Raw genomic sequence first — 25,226 nt, forward strand, 5'->3', positions numbered from 1 at the left:
CTTTGCTTAGAGGCCATGTCCGCTGCCCAATGTCGTAGCCAAAGAGTGCGGCGAGCCGCCACTGCTACAGCCATTTGTTTAGCCGAAGCTCTGACCATATCATAAAGGGCGTCAGCCAAAAAGGACAAGGCCGACTCCATCCGCGGAGCCACTACAGATAAGGTCTCCGCTCCATCACCGGGCTGTTCCACTGTCTGCTGTAACTAAGCCAGGCAGGCTCTAGCAGCATAACAACTGCATGCAGACGCCCGAACAGTGAGACCTGCCAAATCAAAGGACCTCTTCAGAGCTGAATCAAGCCTGCGATCTTGAATATCCGTCAGGGCAACAACCTCCTTCAACAGGGAGGGTAGTTCTCTTTGTCACAGCCGTGACCAGGGCATCCACTTTAGGCATTGCAAAGCGAGCCAAATGTTCCTCACTCAGAGGGTATAATTGCCCCATAGCCCTGGCAACCTTCAAAAGGTCCCTCGGGGTCAGCCCATTGAGCCGAAATAAGCTCTTGGATGGAGTCATGCAAAGGAAAGGCTCGAGCAGGCTTTCTGGTACTAGCCATCCTTGGATTAACAGAAGAGGCTGTGCCACTCCCAGGATCTTCAATCGAGAGGGCTTGTAAGGCATCTGAAATATGCGCTGGCAGCTCCTCGCGGTGGAAAATCCTCACCGCAGAAGGATCATCAAGCTCCTGTGGCAATTCTGCACCCGACTCTGGCTCCTCAGCCCAAGAAGTTCTTCCAGACCCCTCAGAATCCTCATAGCCCAACCACGGGGGGGAAAGGGGTGGGGGGCGCTACACTCAGAAGGGGAATTAGCCCTTCTGCGTTTATCAGGAGGATAAGAAACAGGCAAAGCCAACTCCAAAAGGCCAGGATCCACCGGGGGGGGGGGGGGGGGGGGGGGGAGGCAGAGGGTCCGAAGATCCCTGTGGAAGAGCTCTTTTAAGCATGTACGCCCTATGCAGCATTAAAACAAAATCAGGGGAGAAAACCGCTCCCTGACCGCCCGGATCCTGCCCAAGGCTATCAGCTCTATTATTAGCCTCACTCAGAGGACCCCCCCCCCCCCCCCCCGGATTCAGGGCTCTCCGTCGCAACGGAGGCCGCGCCATGTGGAAAATCCAAAATGGCATCCGCTGCCAGCTCAGAGCGCAAAAGATCACCGCTCGCCATGCTCGGGCCGGCTCTACCGTCTGTACAGCACGAATTACAGAACCCCGCTGCTGATTTGCGCTTGCCACATTTAGAACAGCGCTTTACAGTCTCCGCAGCCATCGCCGAAAACGGCGGTAAAATTAAAAAATTGCGGTTCACGCCAAAAACGACCCGATCGCGGGCCCACCCCGGAGGAGTCAGAAAACACTCTTACCTCACTAGACCGAGTATCACAGCTCCGGTCCTGCAGAAGAATCTCAAGAAAAAAAACCTCTTTTCCAAGATCGCTGCACTAAAGCGCGACACGACTTTATTTATTTATTTTTTTAACGCTGTGAGGAAAGCAGAGGCAAAAGAGGTAAATAAAAACACTCCGGAGGCTCAGATAAGTGGGAAAGGCAGGGAAAGGCGAACCAATGTGCCTGATTCCACTGAGTGGGAAAGGACAGGGAAAAGCAAGCTAATATGTCCACATCCACAGGGGCATGGGTAAGGCAGGGAAAGGGCTGACCTATGTGCCTTCAAAGTGAAGCTGCTGTAGCCTCTAACACCCCGGCTAACAACTGGCAAGCCAGGAGCCACCCCCAGGCAGAGTTTTGATGGAGCTCGAAGCTGCTGCAGCCACCCTGCTTGGGGAGATAGAGAATACTGAAGAGGCAGTGGAGCTAGCTGGCCATGAGGCACTGTGAAAAGTTGAGTGCTCTCTATCTCCCCCTGCTGGTTGATGGACACAACCCATACGTAATGGCTTCATCTGCTTGATGACAAGGAATAGAACATTTTAATTGATAGTGAAGGGTAAAGCAAAGATGGAACATATAGATAGGTAAGAGAGTAAGAAGAGTTAGAAAGTAAGGAGACTAATTTAAAAAAAAGGTGCACAGGAGGTCAGAGAGATGGTTAAATATTATCTCAGCTAGGGTAGTTGTGAAAGAACACTTAAGGGAACAGATCTTAAGCCCCAATTTTGATTACACATGGAAGTGCAAAGGACCAAGAGAAAAACTTTCAGATCAAAGAATGCTACCATACAAGGCTAAAGCCAAATATGCATTTGTACTAGGTTCCTATGGGATCCACTCCTGTGAACCTATACCAGTGGTTCCCAAAAACAGTCTTGGAGACCCTTCAAGCCAATCTGGTTCTCAGGATATCCACAGTGAATATTCATGAGAGATTTGCATGTGCTATCTCCACCGCATGCAAATCTATCTCATGAATATTCATTGTGGATATCCTGAAAACTTGACTGCCTGGGGGGCCTCCAAGATCAAGCTTGGGAATCACTGCCCTATACAAAGGCTGGCCAAATATAGTCATCAAACATACAAGTTAGACAAAATGTTGAGGCTACATCTGAATACCGTGAGGTATTTGCCACTGAAAGTATAAAAAAATATTTTCTAGAGAAGCAACAGAAGAGTTGAAGTTCCCAAGGAAAACAAGTCACAAGATGACCAAAAGCCTCTAAAGGTTTTATTCTCCAATGTTAAAAACAGGATGCGTTGGAACATATGACCCAACATGGACTGCGTTTCATCTGTGAAGCCAGGGCCGTGCCTAGGGTCTCCGGCGCCCCCCTGCAGTTGCCCCCCCCCCCAAAAACGATCGCTACACTACCCGCCCTCTTCTCCCTAGATCCTTTTCCTTTTTTTTTGTTTAAATTTACCTCTGTCCAGTGGCAGCGTAGCGTTAGTGAGGAGGCGGCGGCGCTCCTCCACCCCGGACGTGTCAGTCTTCCCAGTTCCCTTCGCTCAGTGTCCTGCCTTCTTCTGACGTCATTTCTGATGTCAGAAGAAGGCGGAACTGAGCGAAGGGAAGCCTGACACGTCGGGGAGGGGGAGCGCCGCCTCCTTCTCACTAATGCTACGCTGCCGCCGGACAGAGGTAAATTTAAACAAAACAAAACAAAAAAAAAAAAAAAAAGGAAAAGGATCTGGGGAGAAGAGGTCGAGGTAAGCATGGTGCGGCGGGGCGCCCCTCTGCCATGCTTACCTCGCTTACCGTGTTGGCACAGCCCTGTGTGAAGCCTTCTTCATTGATCCTCATAAATGGACAAAAGCAGATTTAATATAATACAAACATACATTAATCTCAAGCCTCTTTAACACAATAAAAAGAGTGAAACGTTTAATGAAAGAAAGTGTATTTTAAACCATATCTGATAATACTTAGGTGAATAAAAAAAAAGTGTATATGCATAAGTGAATGGTGAACCAAACATATAGAAGTGAAAACTATAAGAATTTTAGCTAATAGTCAGGGCCGTGCCTAGGGTCTCTGGCGCCCCCCTGCAGACTATCAGTTGGCGCCCCCCCCCCCCCCCCCCCTGTGAAAATGATCACCCCCCCCAATGAAAATGATCGCTCACCACTTGCCACACTGGAAGGAATTGTCAGCAATATTCTTAGAAACAAATTGCTATACATTGCAAAATAAGATAGCAGATGTAAATTCTCAAAGTGGACATATTCCAAACACTAAAATGAAAATAAAATGATTTTTTTCTACCTTTGTTGTCTGGTGACTTTCTTTTTCTGATCATGTTGGCCCAGTATCTGATTCTGCTGCTATCTGTCCTCTTAACTCCGTTTCCAGGGCTTCCTTTCCATTTATTTCTTTACTTTTCTCCTTTCTTCTTCATTTCTTGCTCTATATCCATTTCCAGCAATTTCTCCTCTCTCCCTGGGTCCTGCCCTCCCATCCATGTCCATTCTTGTCCCTCTCTGCCCTTCCCTCCTCCATCCATAGCCAGCAATCCTCCTCTCTCCCCTCCCCTCCATTTCCAGCAATTTGTCCTCTCCCTGGGCCCCCATGTCCATCCTTGTCCCTCGCTGCCCTTCCCTCCTCCATCCATAGCCAGCAATCCTCTCTCCCCTCCCCTTCCAGCAATTTGTCCTCTCCCTGGGCCCTGCCCTCCCATCCATGCCTCTTTGCCCTCCCATCCATTCAGGGTCTGCCCTCCCTCTCACTCCCCATTCCATCCAGGATCTATCCCCCCTCTCTCACTGCCCCCTCTTTTCGGCTCCCAGTTCCCACCTGCGGCTGCCCCTAGTTCCAGATCCATTGATTCTCCCATCCACCCCTGCCCCAGGCTTGACCCCATTCTCCCTCCTGCTCACTTTTCAGACCCCAGTTCCAGCTCCATGCCCCTTCTCCCATCTGTCTCCCACCCAGTCCTTTCTGCCCATCCGAGTCCCCCTCACCCCATCTGTCTCCCACCCAGTCCCTTCTGCTATCCAAGTGCCCCCCACCCTCACCCCATCTGTCTCCCACCCAGTCCCTTCTGCCCATCCGAGTCCCCCTCACCCCATCTGTCTCCCACCCAGTCCCTTCTGCTATCCGAGTCCCCCCCCCCCCACGGTCACCCTATCTGTCCCCCACCCTGCCTCGTCTTCTCCCTACCACCCGTCTTTAAAAATAAATTGCCAATGCTGACGCGATAGCGAGCGCAGCACCTCGTGTGCAAGTAAAAGAAGCGAATCCGATCATCTCATTGGGCCTTCCTTCACTGTCCCGCCCTAGAGGAAATAGGAAGTTGCGTCAGAGGAGGGCGGGACAGTGAGGGAAGGCCCAATGAGATGATCGGATCCGCTTCTTTTACTTGCACACGAGGTGCTGCGCTCGCTCGGCAAATAAATTTAAAGGGCTGGTGCGGGAGGGGGGGGGGGGGGGGTGCCAGGATCATGAAGAGCAGCGGGAGCGGCGGCACCCCCCTCTCTGGTGCCAAAAGATTTAAAGTCCTCGGCGGGGCGAGGGTAAGCACCGTGGCGGCGCCCTCCAAAGGTGGGCGCCCCCCTGTGGCGCTTACCTCGCTTACCGCATCAGCACGGCCCTGCTAATAGTGCTGGTTAAAAGTGTAGAATCTGGAAGAGTACAAGGCAGGGTAAAAGGCAATTAGGATATTGGTAATAGAGGCAAAGGTACGTCAAAGATATGATAGCAGTAAACCATGCAAATAGTGCATGGAGAAAATCCTGCAATCAAAGTGAACAAAATTATAAAAAGAGTAGATGGGATGCTGCGTTCTAAAATAAACACATGAGAGACTGATTATAGATGCGATAGTGCCAATGTTATATATTAAGGCTGTGCATAGAAGACTGAAGAAAAACAAAAAGTGAACTAAAAGTGTTACTAATCAGCACTTGATGCTCCAGTCAGATGGATATATAGAAGATAAGAGAAGCCACACTGGGTCAGAACAATGGTCCGTCTAGCTCCGTATCCCATTTCCAAACAGTGGCCAACCCAGGTCACAAGTACCTGGCAGAAACCCAATTAGCAGCAACATTCCATGCTACCAATACTGGGGCAAGCAGCTGCCTCCCCATGTCTGTCTCAACAGCAAACTATGGACTTTTCTTCCAGAAATTTGCCCAAAACATTTTTAACCACATACTCTGGCAAAGAGTTCCAGAGATTAACTGTTCGTTGAGTGAAAAAATATTTCATCCTATTTGTTTTAAAAGTATTTCTACACAACTTCCTTCAGCGTCCCCTAGTCTTTGTACTTTTGGAACGAGTAAAAAAAAAAAAAATCGATTTACTTCTACTCATTCTACACTAGAGAATGACACGGGGACGGCGACCCAGAGTAACCGCGGGGACGGGGGACAAAGCCCCCAAGGACGGGGACAAACTTTGTCCCTGTGTCATTTTCAACTTTGAAGCCTGTTAATGAACTGGACTGTTATTTATGTTTGAGTGATGCAGATAATGATACTTTGATTTTTTGGAAAAGCAAGCAAACATGCTGGCCACAACTAGCAAACTTTGCATGGGGGATCCTGTACATCCTGCTACTAGCACATCTTTTAAGAAGATATCTTCTATTGCAGGAAGGACTCTGGGAGACAGGATAGATACACTTAATCCTGAGATTGTTGTTGACTTCTTATTCATCCACAGATTAAAAAATCAAAATAGTGCTTCATAGGGCATAATTCTTCCCTCTAGGGCATACAGATTTGGTTGTATTTTGTACCCCTGGACATTTTAACAGGGTGGATTAGGATTCCTTGGGGTAGTAGAAATCAGCTGTTGTTGGGGTTGGAAGGGTAGAGGGTGCTGGTGAGGAGGGTTATTATAGCTGCTCGTCATTATTATTGTTTTCTATTTGTAATTTATGCACAATAGTTGCACAGTATATTGTTCCTTTTTATACTTTAAGAAAAAGATTTAAATATAAAATCATAATTGTTTGAGGCTTCTGTAGATAAGGTCAGAGCCCATGGGGACAGAGCGGGGACGGGGACAGAACCTGCAGGGACAGAGGCAGAGCCTGAGGGGACAAGGCGGTGACAGAACCTGCGGGGATGAGGACAAATTTTGTCTCCATGTCACTCTCTATTCTACACCACTCAGGGTTTTACAGTTGCGCGACGACAACGACTCCAGGGTACACTCTAACAACATTCTTTCGCTTATTCTGCCTGTGGCAGTTAAAGGGCCGGTAAATTTGAAATCTCGCTGGTTGTCACGCGCCAATCAGCTTCCATATTCCGTGAGCGCGCTTATGCGGAGTCTTTCCTGCAGAGGAGCGGTCTTAAACCATGCATATAAGCATGTGGTGTGCTAAACCGGTTTGTCCCTATAGAAATTGATGGCGCCAAAAACAGGACCAAAGTACGGCATGCAGTTAAACAGAGCATGCGCTTATCCGACATGCACTTAAATGGAGTGCACTGTACCTAAAACTTTAAGATACGATTCTTTGCATTTGAGGCCATAGTGTTCAAGAAGGGGGCCCAACATTGCTGGAATCATTACCAAGCAACTGAATTAAAATCTCTAATGTCCATACGCTCCATACGTAGCAAGTAGATCATATGAGTCTGCCACTGCTGAGGCGTGGGATAAGTATAAGATAACTAGTCTGCTATTATAACTTGCTTAGCTACTATTACAACTCTAGACAAATGCTGTAAATCCTCCGGGGGCTTGTGGACCCAGCTTCAGATGTCCAAATAATAAGGCAGGATCATAGTGCCATCTGGCCTGCCACACGAACGATACTTGAGCAATTATTAATTTCCAGAAGATCACAATACCTCTACAGGTCCAAAACATATGGCCCAATGTAACTCCTCCTGCTCCACATTTCAAACACAATCCCCACGGAGAAAGTCCCATGTGGAATGCTCTGCAAGGAGAAATGTATAAACGTAGAACAAATTTATACTGAAGTTTCCAATACATTGCAAACATTGAAGTACGCCGAATCGCAAGGATATGTGCCTTAAGTTAAGCGATAGTAAGCAAAACTTGCAAGTCTTTCTGCCACAATGCCAACAGGGGCATAGTCCAGGTCAGGTAAAGTATCCTGGATATGGCGATGACAAAAGGTAAAATGATGTCTTACCTGATAATTTTCTTTCCATTAGTCCCTCAGATCAATCCAGAGACTTGTGGGTTATGTCCCTCTACTAGCAGGTTAGATAACGAGAACTCAGAAGTTTGCCACAAGAAGGCATGTGCAGCCAGCCTAACTTCAGTATAAACGATACCAAAGCAGTAAGAAGCTTAAATTGAACCACAGTAAACTCTCCTGCCTCTCCAAAAGCAGCATAAACTTGGAAGAAATTCTCCGAGCTGCCATAAATCACAAAATGTAAATGTATGTACACATTAATATCCTGTAACCGTCCGAATAACAAAGGAACATGAACAGAACTGATTGAACCAGACTGAAGCCTATCAGAAAATACAAGAATGAATCCCAGGGAGGGCCTCTGGATTGATCTGAGGGACTAATGGAAAGAAAATTATCAGGTAAGACATAATTTTATCTTCCATAGCGTCCCCAGATCAATACAGAGACTTGTGGGATGTACCAAAGCAATCCTCATCAAGGGTGGGACCGGACTACCCCGGCCGTCAAAACTGAAGCCCCAAAAATCACATCCCGACGCGCAGCGACATCAAGACGGTAATGCTTAGCGAATGTATGCAGAGATGACCAAGTCACCGCCTTACAAATGTCCTCCCAAGGAACCGGACGGAATTCCGCAAAGGAAGTAGCTTGAGCTCTAGTGGAGTGCGCACGAACGTGAAGCGGAGAAGACTTCCCCATCAAAAGGTAAGCCAATGCAATCGCCTCGCTAAGCCATCGAGCGACCGTTGCCCTAGAGGCCATGTTTCCTTTCTTATGTCCCGCAAACAGCACAAAGAGATGATCGGACTTCTGAAAAGAATTAGTCGCCTCCAAATAACAAAGTAGAGCCTTCCTAACGTCTAAACAACACAGAGCTCGAAAGTTGTCAGGGTAATCCTCTTGCTTGAAGGACGGTAAAACCACTTCTTGGTTAATGTGAAAACACATGACTACCTTGGGAACAAAGGACGGAAACGTCCTAATCAACACTCCCGCCTCCAAAAAGCGTAGAAATGGATCTCTGCACGAAAGGGCCTGAAGCTCAGACACCCGTCTAGCGGAAGCCATTGCCACCAGAAAAACAGTCTTCAACGTGATATCCTTCAAAGATGCTTTACTCAGGGGCTCAAAAGGAGGCCGCTGCAAGGCCCTAAGGACAAGGTTGAAATTCCAAACCGGCACCACTGGAACTCGAGGTCTCATATGCGCTACCCCCCCCCCCCCCCCCCCCCCCGAAGAAATCTAACTACGTCTGGATGAGAAGCTAAGGAGTGCCTCCCCAAACGACCCCTAAAGCAGGCCAAAGCCACTACCTGAACCTTTAAAGTACTTAGCGATAGCGCCTTATCCATCCCCTCCTGCAAAAAGGCCAAAATGGACCCGAGAGGGGCTGATTGTGGAGAAATGCCCGACGAGGAACAACAAACGTCCTCCAAACTCTAGCATACGCAGTCGAAGTAGAACGTTTGCGCTCCTGCAACATTGTCCCAATAGCTGCCTCAGGGTAACCTTTACGCCTCAGACGTGACCTTTCAATAGCCAAGCTGTAAGCCCAAACGGACGGTGATCTTTCATGACTACCGGACCCTGACTCAGAAGGTCTGGCAAGTGAGACAGAGGAACTCGTCAATGAGAAGACAAATCAAGTCCGCATGCCAAGGCCGCCTGGGCCAGTCCGGCGCAATGAGAATCACCGGGCCCGGATGACGAGAGATTCTGCCCACTATCTGACCGACCATTGGCCACGGAGGGAAGAGATACAGCAGATCCATCGGCCATGGCTGAAGAAGCACGTCTACGCCTTCAGACCCAAACTCCCTGCCCCTGCTGAAGAACCGAGGCACTTTGGAATTGGAGAAGCGAGCCATCAGATCTAACATCGGAATTCCCCAATGGTCCGAAATCTGCTGGAAGGCCAACGGAGAGAGCTCCCGCTCCCCGGCATCCAAGCGATTCCAACTGAGGAAGTCGGCCTGGACATTTAGGACTCCCGCTATGTGAGCAGCCGACAACAGAACTAGACGCTTCTCCACCCAAAGGCAAAGAGCAGACGCTTCATCCGCCAGAGGAGCACTCCGAGTTCCCCCCTGCCGATTGACGTACGCCACTGCCGTCGCATTGTCGCACAGAACTCGAACCGGCTGAACCCCACAGCAACGTCTCGAAGGCTAGGAGAGCCAATCGGATTGCTCGAAGTTCCAGAAGATTGATCTGCAACCTGGACTCCAAGAGAGTCCAAATCCCCTGAGCTGAGTGCCCAAGACAGTGAGCCCCCCAACCTGACAGATTGGCATCCGTCGTCACCACACGCCATTCCGGCGTGGCCAGAGGCATGCCTCGAAGCAAATTATCTGACTGGAGCCACCAACAGACAGCAAAACGTGCTCAAGGTGTCCAGGAAAGTCGAATCACATAATCTGCGGAAAGCAGAGACCAGCAGCTGAGTAGATCCAATTGCAAAGGACGCATGTGACTCCTGGCCCATGGGACTACCTCGATTGTCGCCGCCATGGACCCTAGCACCTGGACATAGTCCCACACCTTTGGTGCCGTCGTCTGAAGAATGGAAGAAATGTGCTCAATCAGCTTCGATCGTCGCTGCTCCGGAAGAAAAACTCCGCCCTGACGGGTATCAAGCCAAACCCCCAGGTACTCCAGAGTTTGAGTTGGGACGAGATGACTCTTTTTTTATCACCCAACCCAGTGACTGAAGGAGATCCATCACCGCCTAAGTCGCCTGTACACATTCTGTGTGAGACGGAGCGCGGATCAACCAATCGTTGAGATAAGGATGAACCTGTATTCCTCTTGTCCGCAGAAAGGCCGCCACTACCACCATTACCTTGGAGAATGTGCGTGGAGCCGTGGCCAGACCAAAGGACATAGCTCTGAATTGGAAATGCTGCCCCAACACTACAAAACGCAGGAATCTTTGGTGAGGGGACCAGATGGGAATGTGCAAGTAGGCTTCCTTTAGATCTAGGGCTGCCAAGAAATCTCCTGGCTGAACTGCCGCCAACACTGATCGAAGCGTTTCCATCAGGAAATGACGTACAGCAAGAGCCCTGTTGACCGCCTTAAGATCTAACACTGGACGAAAGGCCCCTCCTTTCTTTGGAACTACAAAGTAAATAGTAGCGACCCCGACCGACGTCGACCGCAGGCACCGGGACAACTGCCTCCAGATGGAGTAACTCTGTCAAAGTGTCCCGCACCGCTGCGCTCTTTAGGGCAGACTTGCAAGGAGACTCGAGAAAACTGTCTCCCAAAGGACGAGCCAATTCCAGCTTGTAGCCGTCTCGAATGATGTCCAACACCCATTCGTCTGTAGTCACCCTGGCCCATTCCTCCCCTCCATTCCCCAGCGATAAAAATGCCGCCGGCGGAGCCACGCACCGGTCCAGAAACTTTCCCGCCAAGCGGGAATCGCTCCCCTCCGGCGCCTTCGTGCCCAAAACGCGGTCCCCCTGTTCAGACCTGGGCTTAACTACAGCCGCCGAATAAGAGTTGCAGGCACCCGATGCCAACCTCCATGCTCTGCAGCGCGAGCAGCGTTTGACGGACTCCGACGGAACAGACATTTTTTTTGTTACATTTGTACCCTGCGCTTTCCCACTCATGGCAGGCTCAAAGCGGCTTACATATTGTATACAGGTACTTATTTTTACCTGGGGCAATGGAGGGTTAAGTGACTTGCCCAGAGTCACAAGGAGCTGCCTGTGCCTGAAGTGGGAATCGAACTCAGTTCCTCAGTTCCCCAGGACCAAAGTCCACCATCCTAACCACTAGGCCACTCCTCCACGCCATGGCCCCCAAAAGCCTTACCTCCTCCACAGAAACAGCCCTGCCCACGTTCCACTTGACTTGAACGGGCGAAATGCTTCCCAGCTCCAAACTAGCGTACGATTAAGGCTGGACTGGAGACAGCCAAATTCCTCAGAAGAAATTACCCAGGCTGACAGGGGGAGAAGGGTAGGGACCTGGCACCACCAGGTGTAACCCACAATGTGCTCCAGCACCTCAACCCCAGAAAAGGCTCAACACACCCGAGGGAACGGGATAGGAGCCCTAGGCCAGAGAGCTGCACTTTATGCTCCCTTCTACCTGCTAGATAGAGAGAATACTGAAGTTAGGCTGGCTGCACATGCCCTCTTGTGGTAAACTTCTGAGTTCTCTCTATCTAACGTGCTAATGGAGGGACATAACCCACAAGTCTCTGGATTGATCTGGGGACGCTATGGAAAGCTCCTGCTCTTTTTATAATTTTGTTTACTTTGATCATCGGATTTTCTCCATGCACTATTTGTGTGGTTTAAAGGTATCCCATCTTTGATGTACTTTGCCTCTATTACTTATATCCTAATCACCTTTTACCCTGCCTTGCACTCTTCTGTCTTCATAATTTCTACTATTCTCAACCAGCACTGTTACCTAAAATTCTTAATAGTTTTCACTTCTATATGTATGGTTCACCATTCACTTATTGCTTTTTCTTTCGTTATACAGACTCTTTTTAAACTGTGCACACAGCCTTTTTAAAGGCAGAGTGTTACTGAATTTAAGCGTGCTTAATTGAATACTTCACAAGGACTTCCATTATCAGAGAATACATATATGGTGTAACAGGTAAAATTTAAAACTAGACATTAAGATCATCCTCTTTTTTCTTAATTTGCACCCTATATTAAGGTTTTATATAATATTTTTTAAATACTATTTTGACCTTCAATTTGCATTATAATACATATATATGTACAGAACGTTTAGGTTTGTAAGATATTTAGAAATTTTGTTAATTTAAATGTAAAATACAAAAATTGTTCTTTTTAAAAAATTTTTTTGTTAAGGATAAAATTTATGCTGATAATATGAAATTCATTGATAGATAAATTTTAAAATAAAAATTTTCTGTTAAGGATACAAATTCATGTTGATAATATGAAATTCATTGATAGACAAATTTAAAGTACAGTCATTGGTACTCATTTATCAGTTTCTTTATAACATGTACCTTCTGTGTTCACTCTTTGTGATTTTTATATCGTATTAAGTTAGATTTCTTCTTTTACAAAAACGTCTTATAAGAAATTCTGTACCATTGAGTGTAGTACATCTTTTATTTTGTTGTTTATTTTACTTCACTGTTTAAAAATATATTATTGTATATTTACATGTTTAAATTAAAATTAATTTGTTTTATTTAGACTCCTGATGCAGGCCAGTTGGGCCGAAACACAGCTGTGTCGAGTCATATCACCCTAATAAATCCATCATTTTTTTATCTTTTTCATTTTGCTTGTGTCGTCTTTTTTCTGATTTTTATATTTTATCCACCATTTCACTTTTTAGTTTTTTCTTTCCTTATCTATTTTTTCTATTTTTTATTCCTTAATTTTGTTCTCGTTTTTGCCTTTTTTTCTCTCTTTTTTTCCCCTTTTTTTCTCTTTTCCTTTTCCTTTTTTGCGTCATCTTCGCTGTTTTTGATTATCACCATTCACTTATGCATATACAAACTTTTTTATATTAACATCTTATCTCATTCATCACATCCACTTTTTATTAACATAGTTTTATCTGATATGGTTTTTAAAATACACTTATTAAACCTTTCACTCTTTTTATTGTGTTCAAGAGGCTTGAGATTAATGTATGTTTGTATTACATTCTATATAATTATTTTTAATGATGTGTTTTTGTCTTTCAAATATTAAATGGACTGACACCATATGCAGCCCTTAATAACTATTCCCCTAAGCAATATAACCTCTGGTTCTAGGGACTACCTTAGATTTCATCTTCTAGTTTGTAAGAGAGTATAAGTCAGTTCACTCTGCTGACTTTAGATACCAGGGTGTTAAGTGGTGGAATTCACTGCCAATGGCAATCAAGGGTCAGCCCAATTACTTGGTATTTCGCAGAAGACTGAAAAAAAAGCTTTCCTCCGAGAGGTTTCTATCCATTAATGGAGTATCTTAGATTGCAACTGACCATCAATGGTCTATATTTGACATTTTGTTTATGGCTTTGTAGACCTTGTCTGTTTATTTACTGTTAGCCATATTGAACTTGAGTATATTTGGGATAATATGGGGTATACATGTCAAAATAAATAAACAAATAAATAAACAAATAAATAAATAAATAAATAAATATATTATGCATAATATTTACTTTCTTTGTCCATTTATGAGGACCCCTGAAGAAGGCTTCAGAGCCGAAACACAGCCCGTGTTAGGTCATATGTACCAACACATTCTGTTTTTAACCCTGGAGAATAAAACCTTTAATAGGCTTTTGTTCACCTTGTGAATCGTTTTCCTTGTGATCGTCCACTCTTCTGTTGCTTGTCTGGTTTCCCTTGTGGAAGTGTTGATCTCCTTTCCCTGGCTTAGAATTCTCTAGAGAACAGAAATCTCTCCTGAGGCACTTCCACCCTTTCTGTTGTTTCACAGAACACATATTATATCAAACCTGTAAACCACTTACCACCACATAAACAGCTTTTTCACATGGCGCTCCAACAGGCATCCAGCCATTGGTTGCTCTTCTCCTGCTGATTCTCTGCTGTTTGGGATGAGCGTGACCTCTAGAAGCTTTAGTATCTGAAGCATGAAAACAACCTGTAGTATTCCGGACTCCCGATTTGGAGCCACTTGGAGGCTTGGAACTCTGGGGGCACTCACGGGCCATCTTTAACCTGGCCATTGTTTGAGGTTCGGAGTTGGGCGTTTGTAGATATGGAACTGGCTCTGCAGCAGGTGGTGCACTGGGCACAGGGCATCCTGAGAGTGGGTGGGCAGGTGACACTGGGTGACCTGCCACAGGGATTGTGAGGCTAAGCTGGTCCAGGGATTTGCAGCTTTCTGAAAAAGGAAAGATAACAACAGCATTAGTAATCTTAGAATAATGCTGACGTGACAAACTAGTACAGCTCTTTCCTATTTCTTTCTAAAAAGCTTCTGACTTTCTAAATTGAACCGTACTATAAAGGTTTTCTTGTCCGTCACCCAGAATCAGAATGCATCAATTGCTAAATAGCAGTTTAACAAATTCCCACACACCACAGTGTAAAACAGCAGTGTGGGAATGCAGATGTTAAAGCCCCCTGGGTGGATTAAAGTCCAGAATTGTCACCTTAAGGAATATTTATTAGAGCTAGATACTGCAGTGGTTCCCAAGGTTTGTTCCTTCAAACTGAGGGGAAGATGCACTAAAAAATCGTTAGAGCCCTTCCCTTACCGATTCCCTTAGCGAATCGGTAAGGAACGGGCATGCATTAAGGAAAGGGAATGCAAATGAGCTGCTCGTTGTAGCTCACTTGCATTCTCTATTCTATTGGTAAACACTCTGCCAGTCGGCCGGTTGAGCATGCGCAGAGCAACCAAGCGTTATGCTAGCTGCTCTGCGCATGCCAAGGACGTCCTTAATGGACGTCCTTCACTCAAAAAACAAAACAAAACAAAAAAAACACCTCACCCGATCCGTTTCAAAGCCTTTCAAAAGTCCCAGAAGCATGGTTAGCTCCCCCCAGCAGTTGCTCAGACTGCCTGCCGAGCTGCAAAAAAAACAAACAAAAAACAAACATCTCCTGCAACTTCTTCGCAGCTCAAACGTCTTTTTTGGCAGTGCTTCACTCAGCTGAGAGACCTGGAAGTCTCTGAGCCAATCACAGTGCGTTTAGCTCGGCTAAACGCGTTGTGATTGGCTCAGGGACATCCAGGTCTCAGCTGAGAGTGAAGCACTGCCAAAAAAGACGTTTTTATTATTAAGGGGGCCAAAATGGCCTTTTTTTTTGGATGGGCACCCATTTTGGTTGCCTTCCCCCCCTTGCAATATTAAAAACGTCTTTTTTGGCAGTGCTTCACTCAGCTGAGACCTGGAAGTCCCTGAGCCAATCACAACGCATTCAGCCGAGCTAGACTGGCTCAGAGACTTCCAGGTCTCTCAGCTGAGTGAAGCACGGCCAAAAAAGACATTTTTATTATTTCGGGGTTCAAAAAAGAGCCTGCAGCATCGGAGCCTGTTTGATTTCTTTTTTTTTTATATATAGTGAAGAACGTCCATAAAGGATGCTCCTGACGAGCACTTGGGCTGTTTTTCGGGTGGAGCACTCCCATAATGGCCGTCCATGATGAGCACTTGGCCATCCCCCCCCCCCCCCCCCCCGATTTTTTTTTTTTTTTTACATTTTATGAAGTTTTCCAATCCCGCGCAGTCCCAACGAGGTACAGACCTCTCGTTAGATTTTCCACCGTTTTCCAGCGTTAAGGCAATCGGGAAAGGTTAGTGCATCTCATCGCAATAAGGGTTTCTACACTATTTGCTCATCTGCATTCCGTTTTCGTTAGCTACTACCGTCCTCCGAAAAAAATATTTAGTGTATGCCAGGGTTTACTACTTGCTCGTTAATGGCTCGTTTAGTGCATCTGGCCCTAAGTTATATAACTTCGTACGTTTATGTGCTTTGAAAATGAGTACCTAAATGTCCGCAATATCTACCTGCAAAACTATACTATACTCGTGCTGTTTTTCACCCAGATCTGAAGTTTCAAAATGAAGATTACCTTTGATATCGTAACGGCTAAAGAGGTGCTCCAAGCAAACAGAGGGGTCAACATTCTTAACATCTGTCTGGGTGACTCTAGCCACTAGAGGGCTCAACAATTAGCCGATACAAAAGGAGGCACTAGACGCGTTCCAGATGCACAATTCCAGTTCAGCTGGTTAGGGCTAATATTCAGCATTTATCCAGCTAAACGTATCTAGGATAATTGTGGTCACTGAACTTCCTAAAATGTCTCCTGCATAGTTTAAAGTGGCAGTCTTGTCCAGGTAAGATTTAATGAATAACCACGCTGGCTAGATCGCGCAGTAGCAGCCTCATACAGGCTGAAAGATAACCACAAAAACATCAACAGAAAAATTAGAAATATCTATATAATTAGAGAATTATTCATAAACAAGAAATACAAAACAATTGAAATGTCAATGAAATGCATCTTTCAGGTAGGGAATGTATTTTAATTCAGGCCCAGGCCCAATATATTCAAGAGATCCATAAGCTGTTATAGAGTTTATTTCAAGAAAATATCAAAGAGCCATAAGTTAGCATTATAAAATCTGATAAGTTGCTATTTGAAGTCTGGAAGGACTTCTGGATATATTAAGTGGTTCTCAACTAGAAAGTCCATCTTCTTAAGTACTAACTAAAGTCCAGAAATCTGTCTCCCCCACCTCCCCCCACTAGATGTGAGGAGATTTTTTTTTTTTTTTAACAGGGTGCCTAGGTCAACAGGGAAGGAAGGACCCTATTTTTAGCCTCTCTTATAAATACACAACTATGGGGTCATTTAACTAAAATATAAAATAAGCACAAATATTTAAGTTCAGGCTTAAGGCAGGTGTATTTTTTTTTTTGCTATTTGGACATACTGGTCTTCTTAGAAAGTTGTGAGAGAAAGCATATAAAGAGTGCCCCACTCGTGGAAATGGGCTTTAATTAAACAGCTGTTCTGATAATAGAGCCTTTAGGCAACAATGTTAACTGGGATGGATTGGAAACTTTCCTGGGGATGGAGCGTCCAGTTATCCACGTACTTCTGAAAATATAACTAAATCCAAAAAAGTGTGTGTGCCCCAAAGCACAGGTGGAAATGGGAAAATTAGATTCTTATCTTGGTAATTTTCTTTCCTTTAGTCATAGCAGATGAAGCCATTACGTATGGATTGTGTCCATCAACCAGCAGGGGGAGATAGAGAGCACTCAAATTTCACAGTGCCACATGGTCAGCTAGCTCCACTGCCTCTTCAGTATTTGAAGCTTCCAAAGCAGTATAACAAACCGCAATGGGAATAACATGAACTTTCCTCACAGCGAACGATGGCCCCATAACAAGGGCATGAACTCAAAAGGAGGGAAGGAATACATCCTCCTAGAGGGAATGAACTCAACCTCCTACACATGAACTGGAGGGAATGAACTCATCCTCCTATAAGTGAACAAGAATCCTGAATACTGTTTTCCAACTTTCTCCCAAGGAAGGATTAGAACTTCAGGAAACAAGAACAGAACCTGAAACAGATTCACATCATACAGACAATCATACAGGGAGGGCTCATGGCTTCATCTGCTATGACTAAAGGAAAGAAAATTACCAAGGTAAGAACCTAATTTTCCCTTCCTTGTCATCAAGCAGATGAAGCCATTACGTATGGGATGTAACAAAGCAATCCCTATATTGCTCAAAAACGCGCATCCCTCCTAGCAGCCACATCCAGCCTGTAATGTCGGGCAAATGAGAGCTTCGAAGCCCATGTTGCTGCACTGCAAATCTCATGAAGAGAGAGTGCTCCAGTTTCAGCCCAAGAGGAAGAAATCGCTCTTGTAGAATGTGCCTTAAAGGCTACAGGCGAGGCCGGCCGGCAAGCAGATAAGCTGAAAATATAGCTTCTTTGAGCCAGCGGGCAATAGTGGCTTTAGACGCTGGAGACCCTCTGCGAGAACCTGATAGTAAAACAAACAAATGATCAGAGGTCCTGAAAGAATTAGTAACTCACAGATACTGCAACAGAGTCCTGCGCACATCCAACAGGTGCAACTGCCCAAAGAATTCTGGAAACTCCTCCTTAACAAAAGAGGGTAGAAAAATAGGCTGGTTTAGGTGAAACGCTGAAACCACCTTAGGCATGAAGGAAGGCACGGTACAAACCGTGACCCCGGACTCTGAAAATTGCAGAAATGGGTCTCGACAGAACAGCGCCTGGAGTTCTGACACCCGTCTCGCCGAAGTAATGGCCACCAGAAAAACGGCCTTTAGTGTCAAATCTTTCTCTGAAGCTCGCCATAGCGGCTCAAAAGGAGAACCCTGCAGAGCCTTCAAAACTAGCCCCAGGTTCCAAGCTGGACAAGGTGCCCGCACAGGAGGACAGAGCCGAAGCACCCCTCTAAGAAACCGTGCCACATCTGGATGAGCAGCTAAAGACACGCCTGCAACCTTACCATGAAGGGAGGCCAATGCTGCCACTTGCACCCGCAGGGAATTATAGGCCAAGCCTTTTTGTACACCATCCTGCAAGAAGTCCAGAATCGGCGAGACAGGAGCCCGCATGGGTGTGATCGCTTTTGAAACACACCAAGCCTCAAACTGGCGCCAGATCCTGGCATAAGCCACGGAAGTGGACCGCTTGCGGGCCTGCAGGAAAGTGGAAATAATATTATTGGAATAGCCTTTGCCTCTCAATTGCGCCCTCTCAATAAGCCATGCCGTAAGACCAAAATGGCAGCAGTCCTCCATGGCCACCGGTCCCTGTGACAACAGGTTCAGCACCAGAGGTAAAGGAAGGGGAGCCTCCACTAGCATCTGTCGAAGGTCCACATACTAAGGCCCCCTGGGCCAATCAGGGGCAATGAGAACCACTTTTCCTGGGTGAAGCCGAATCCGCAGGAGCACACGCCCTATCAAGGGCTACGGAAGAAACACATACCAGAGGCCCAGAGGCCAGGGTTGAGCCAAGGCATCCAACCTGGCTGAGCGAGGATCTCTCCGTCTGCTGAAAAGCACGGGACTTTGGCAGTTGAGCTTGTTGCCATAAGATCCATTACGGGCTTGCCCCATTTGGCACATATCTGCAGGAATACTTTGTCTGCCAGTTCCCATTCCGCTGGATCGATTTGATGCCTGCTTAGATAATCGGCTTACACGTTGCTCTGACCTGCAATGTGAACTGCCGACAGAAACTGTAGATGCAGCTCGGCCCAGTGGCAAATCTGTTCAGCCTGCGCGGCCCTTCGTCTGCCAGTTCCCAGTCCGCTGGATCGATTTGATGCCTGCTTAGATAATCGGCTTGCACGTTGCTCTGACATGCAATGTGAGCTGCCGACAGAAACTGTAGATGCAGCTCGGCCCAGTAGCAAATCTGTTCGGCCTGCGCGGCCAGCGCTCTGCACTGAGTGCCGCCTTGTCGGTTTATGTAGGCCACTGTTGTCCGACATCACTCTGACAGCCAATCCTTCCAGGGTCTCTTGAAAGGCCAGAAGCGCCTGAAACACTGCTTTCAACTCTAGGCGACTCGTCGGGTGTCCAAAGACCCGGGGCATGCTTCCTCTTGCAATGTGCGCCCCAGCCCTTCAGGCTGGCATCTGTCACCACTAGGCACCAATCGGGGAGCGCCAGCGGCATTCCTCGCCGCAGCATGCTGTCCGAGAGCCACCACTCTATGTTGAGTCGGGCCGCAGGGAGCCAAGAGAGTCTGCATTGATAATCCTGAGATACTGGAGACCATCGTTGAAGCAGGAAATACTGCAGAGGTCTCAGGTGTACTCTCGCCCAGGGCACCAAATCCAAGGTGGCCGTCATGGATCCCAACAGCTGGACAATGTCCCAAGCTCGCAGGCGGGGCATCCTCAGGCGGGCCTGATTCTGAAGCTTGCACCGCCTTTGCTCGGGTAGGAATACATATCCCGAGTCTGTGTCGAACCGTGCCCACAAATATTCTAGAGATTGCGAGGGGGTCAGGTGACTTTTGGCTACATTGACGACCCAGCCCAGAGATTGCAGTACTGAGACCACTCTGGCTTTAGCTTGATGGCTCTCTGTTGCGGAGTTCGCTCTGATGAGCCAGTTGTCTAGGTACGGGTGAACCCGGATACCTTCTCGCCTGAGAAAAGCAGCTACTACCACCATTACCTTGGAAAAGGTTCGGGGAGATGTGGCGAGGCCAAAAGGCAAGGGCCAAAACTGGAAATGTTTTCCCATCACCGCAAACCGCAGAAACTTCTGGTGTGGGGGCCAAATTGGAATGTGCAAATAAGCTTCTTTCAGGTCCAGAGACGTGAGAAACTCTCCTGGCTGTACGCCGCACTGTACGCCGCGACTGTACGCCGCACTCTTAGGGACTTTTTTAATTCTTGTAAGTCCAGAATAGGGCGAAAAGACCCACCTTTTCGCGGCACCACAAAGTAAATGGAGTAGTGGCCGCAGCCGAAATCGGCGGGAGGCACCGGGGGAACCCACCCCAATGTAAATCAAGCCTTATAAGGTCTCCTCTACCGCCGCCCGTTTGGCGGCAGAACCGCATCGGGACTCCACAAACACGTCTATTATCGGGGCATCGAATTCTATTCGGTATCCTTCTCTGATCAGGTCCAAGACCCACTGATCTGAGGTAATCTTGGCCCACTCCTCGAGAAAGAGGGAAAGACGTCCTCCTATAACAGGAATCAAGGAGGGGGCCGGCGCACCCTCATTGAGAGGGTCGCCCTTGAACTCCAGGTCTTGAGCCTGCTGCTGCGGAATGTTTGTCCGAGCGAAAGGAGTTCCTCTGCTGAAAACCGGCCACGAGAAGTGGACCCAGCAGAATGCCCCGGGCGGTAGCGAGGTCTATAAGAGGAGTGAACCGCCTGACCCTTGGAGGGAGGCCACAGCCTATCCTCGGGTAAGCACTGGGGTTTAGCATCTCCCAGGCCTTTCACAATTTTCTCCAACTCCTCACCCAACAGGAGAAGGCCTTGAAAGGGCAACTTCACCAACCTTTGCTTAGAGGCCATGCCTGCCGCCCAATGCCGTAGCCACAGAAGACGGTGAGCCGCCACTGCTACAGCCATCTGTTTAGCTGAAGCTCTGACAATATCATAAAGGGCGTCAGGCAAAAAGGACAAGGCCGACTCCATTCGTGGAGCCACTTCAGACAAGTGCTCCGCTCCATCACCGGGCTATTCCACTGCCTGTTGCAACCATGCCAGGCAGGCTCCAGCAGCATAACAACTGCATGCAGATGCCCGAATAGTAAGACCAGCAATTTCAAAGGACCGTTTAAGTGCTGATTCCAGTCTACGGTCTTGCATGTCCTTCAGGGCAACACCTCCTTCAACCGGGAAGGTAGTTCTCTTTGTCACAGCTGTGACTAGGGTATCCACCTTAGGTATTGCAAAGCGAGCCAAATGCTCCTCACTCAGAGGGAATAATTGCCCCATAGCCCTGGAAACTTTCAAAGGTCATTCGGGGTCAGCCCGTTGAGCTGAAATAAGCTCTTGGATGGTCATGCAAAGAAAAGGCTCGAGCAGGCTTTTTGGTACTTGCCATCCTCGGATTTCCAGAGGAGGCCACGCCACTCCCAGGATCTTCAATAGAGAGGACCTGTAAGACAATCTGAAATAAGCGCTGGCAGCTCCTCGCGGTGGAAAATCCTCACCGCGGACGGATCATCTGGATCCAGTGGCCCTTCTGCATCTTCCTCTGTTTCCTCTGGCCACGAGGGCCTGCCAGACCCCTCAGAGTCACCACATCCTGACCATGGGGGGGGGGGAAGGGGGGTGCGCCACTATCTGAAAGGGAATTTATCCTTCTGCGCTTCTCTTGCGGCCAGCTATCAGGGAAAAACACCTCAGAGGGCAATCCCAGGCCTGCATCCACCGGAGGGGCAGTAAGGGGGGCCGTAGAAAACCCCTGTGGCTGAGCTCTTTTAAGCATATATGCATTATGAAGCAATAATACAAAGTCAGGAGAGAAAAACTCGCCCTGGGCACCCGGTTCCAGTCCGGGGCAGCGGGGCTAGTAGCTCTTTGGCCAGCCTCAATTTGAGGGCCCCCTCCGGTCTCCAGACCCTCCGCCTCAGCGGGGGTCGCGCCATATGGTGCTTTCAAAATGGTGGCCGCTGCCAGCTCCACCGAGCAGGAAGAATCATCGCTCGCCATGCTCGGGCCAGCTCTTACGCCTGAACAGCACGTTTTACAGAGCCCCGCTGCTGATCTGCGCTTGCCACACTTGGAACAGCGCTTAACACTCTCTGCAGCCATCGCCGAAAAAACGGCGGAAAATTCAAAATGGCGGCTTCGCGCCAAAAACATCCCGATTGCGGGCCCTCCTCGGAGGAGTCAGAAAACACTCTTACCTCACTGGACCGAGTAATACAAGCTCCGGTCACGCTGTAGAAACTGAAGAAAACCTATTGCTTTTTTTTTTTTTTTTAACGCTGTGAGTAAAGTAGAGAAAACAGCAAAAGAGGCAATCAAATCAACTCCGGAGGTACAGAACAGTGGGAAAGGCAGGGAAAGGCGAACCAATGTGCCTGCATCCACCAGTATAGAGTGGGAAAGAGCAGGGAAAAGTGAAACTAATGTGCTCACATCCACTGGGGGGATGGGTAAGGCAGGGAAAGGGCTAACCTATGTGCCTTTAAAGTGAAGCTGCTATAGCCTCTAACACCCCGGCTAACAACTGGCAAGCCAGGAGCCACCCCCAGGCAGATTTTTTAAGGAGCTTGATCAAGCTGCAACCACCCTGCATGGGGAGAAGATAGAGAATACTGAAGAGGCAGTGGAGCTAGCTGACCATGTGGCACTGTGAAATTTGAGTGCTCTCTATCTCCCCCTGCTGGTTGATGGATACAACCCATACGTAATGGCTTCATCTGCTTGATGATAAGGAAGTTTACGTTTATTAAAAGATTTGATTAACTGCTGTTACAATACTCAGACCATAGTGGCTTACAATAAAATAGACAAAACGAGGACAGCAAGAAAGGAACAACAATTAAAATAAAGGAAAGGCACAGATCAATCATATAAAATAGCAACACCATACACACAAGGGAAAGGTCCCCGTAGTCACATCTACTTTTGTTTGACAATCTGATCAAACTTGTGCAGAAAAACACTGCAAGTACTTGTAATGAGTGGACATGAGTCGCTATGCCCATATCTGCCCTCTTCTGAAGTCACTTCACTGGCTCCCTATCCATTTCAGTATACAGTTCAAGCTCCTCTTATTAACCTACTAGTAAAAAAAGCCCCGTTTCTGATGCAAATGAAACGGGGGCTAGCAATGTTTTCTTCTGTGTGCATGTGGGAGTGTGTGTGTCCCTGCCCTCTGGCCTCTCTCCCCTCCCCCCTCTGAGTCCTTCACTGTTACAGAGCCAGCGATTTGATTTTGTGCTCTGCTGTTTTCCTTCACTGACTGTGTTACAGAGAGGCGGGGCAGAAACTCATAGGGAAACCGGATATCTCGCCCCCTTCACACTTCCGGCTGGAGGCTTCATAGAACGTTGGTCTTGCCTTTTATATACAGAGATAAGTGCATTCACTCTGCTGCCCCTCATTACCTCTCCACCCTCATCTCTCCCTATACTCCTTCCCAGGAACTCTGTTCATTAGGCAAATCTCTCCTAATTGCACCCTTCTCCTCCATCGCTAACTCCAGACTCCGTTCCTTTAATCTCGCTGCACCCTATGCCTGGAATAGACTGCCTGTGCCATTACGTGTAGCTCCATTCCTGGTCGCCTTCAAATCCGGGCTAAAGGCCTACCTGTTTGATGCTGCTTTTAATTCCTAACTTGTCACCTGCTCGTAACCTTTATCTTGTCTTCCTCTCTTCAGTAGTCCCTTTCCCTATGTGTCCTATCTGTCTGTCCTTCCCTTATCTCTTATTTGTCCTGTCTGTCCTGATTTAGAGATTGTAAGCTCTTTTGAGCTGGGACTGTCTTTTCTTCATGTTGAACTGTGAAGCGCTGCGTACGACTGGTAGCGCTATAGAAATGATTTATAGTAGTAGTAATAGTAGACATGGTAAATATCTTCCCCCTTACATCCCCCCCAAAATGGTCAGGTGTTGGTTCCATTTTGGAACAGGGCTGCCTGCTGGTAGGAGTTGGGTTTACTACATTGCATGCAGGGAGCTGTAGTTTTGCTTTCACTAGAGCAGCAGTTACCAGGCTTGTCCCAGGGGATATTCAGCAAACATTTCACACAAGAGAGGCAGTGCATGCACTATCTGTGCCACTCATATATATTGTGAATATCCTGGAAACCTGATTGGCTCAAAGGCCCTAGGACAAATTTGGGAACCAGCACCACAACACATTTCCTAAGAAAAGCAAAACTACGAGTCCATGCATGCAGTGTTGTAAATCCAGGACTGGATGATCCTGAAAATCTGGAGCTAGCTGACGGTCTTATTTAATTTCTATGGTCTTTTGTACTTGAAATAGATCACATATTAGGGACTCATCTTAAGTAAATATTCTTAGAGACCTGTTTACTGAAATACATTAAGCATTTAATAGTGCATGCTAATTGGCAGATAAGCAGCATGCGATGAAACTAGTGTAGTAAATTTAAAACAAATTGGAGAAAAGTTTTCTTCAACCAACGCATAATTAAACTCTGGAATTCGTTGCCAGAGAACGTGGTGAAGGCGGTTAAGCTTGGCAGAGTTTAAAAAGGGGTTAGACGGTTTCCTAAAGGACAAGTCCATAAACCACTACTAAATGGACTTGGGAAAAATCCACAATTCCAGGAATAACATGTATAGAATGTTTGTACGTTTGGGAAGCTCACCAGGTGACCTTGGCCTGGATTGGCTGCTGTCGTGGACAGGATGCTGGGCTCGATGGACCCTTGGTCTTTTCCCCAGTGTGGCATTACTTATGTACTCATAGGGTATTGTTTGCAAGGGAAGAAAGTGAGGTGGTCTGCCTGAGATCTGAACTGCCCAGGACATCAACCCCCCCCCCCCCCCCCCGATGTCATCAATATGGGTTTCGGCACCAAAAACCAGGCCAAAATCTGCATTGTCTTGTTTTGGTTTTGGCAAAAAAAAAAAATGCTGGTGTATTTTTTGCTAACACAAACCTTTTCTTCTGTCCTATGGCTCTGGCTGCTGCCACTTCCAGCAGTAGTCTTGCAAGATTGGCACTGGAGATT

General features: G+C 47.2%; 1 protein-coding gene across 2 annotated transcripts in view; it reads right to left on the bottom strand.

Annotated features, from left to right (window-relative positions):
• Positions 1 to 25,226, bottom strand: part of BAHD1 (bromo adjacent homology domain containing 1) — a 331,169-nt gene that overhangs the window by 16,837 nt on the left and 289,106 nt on the right. For both annotated transcript variants that reach the window (XM_030214275.1, XM_030214274.1), the window contains exon 3: positions 14,014 to 14,390. In XM_030214275.1, coding sequence (XP_030070135.1) covers positions 14,014 to 14,390 — 377 coding nt within the window. The remainder of the gene's footprint in view (positions 1 to 14,013; positions 14,391 to 25,226) is intronic.

This window comes from Microcaecilia unicolor, chromosome 9 (assembly GCF_901765095.1).
Source record: "Microcaecilia unicolor chromosome 9, aMicUni1.1, whole genome shotgun sequence".
In the NCBI taxonomy this organism is placed as follows: Eukaryota; Metazoa; Chordata; class Amphibia; order Gymnophiona; family Siphonopidae; genus Microcaecilia; species Microcaecilia unicolor.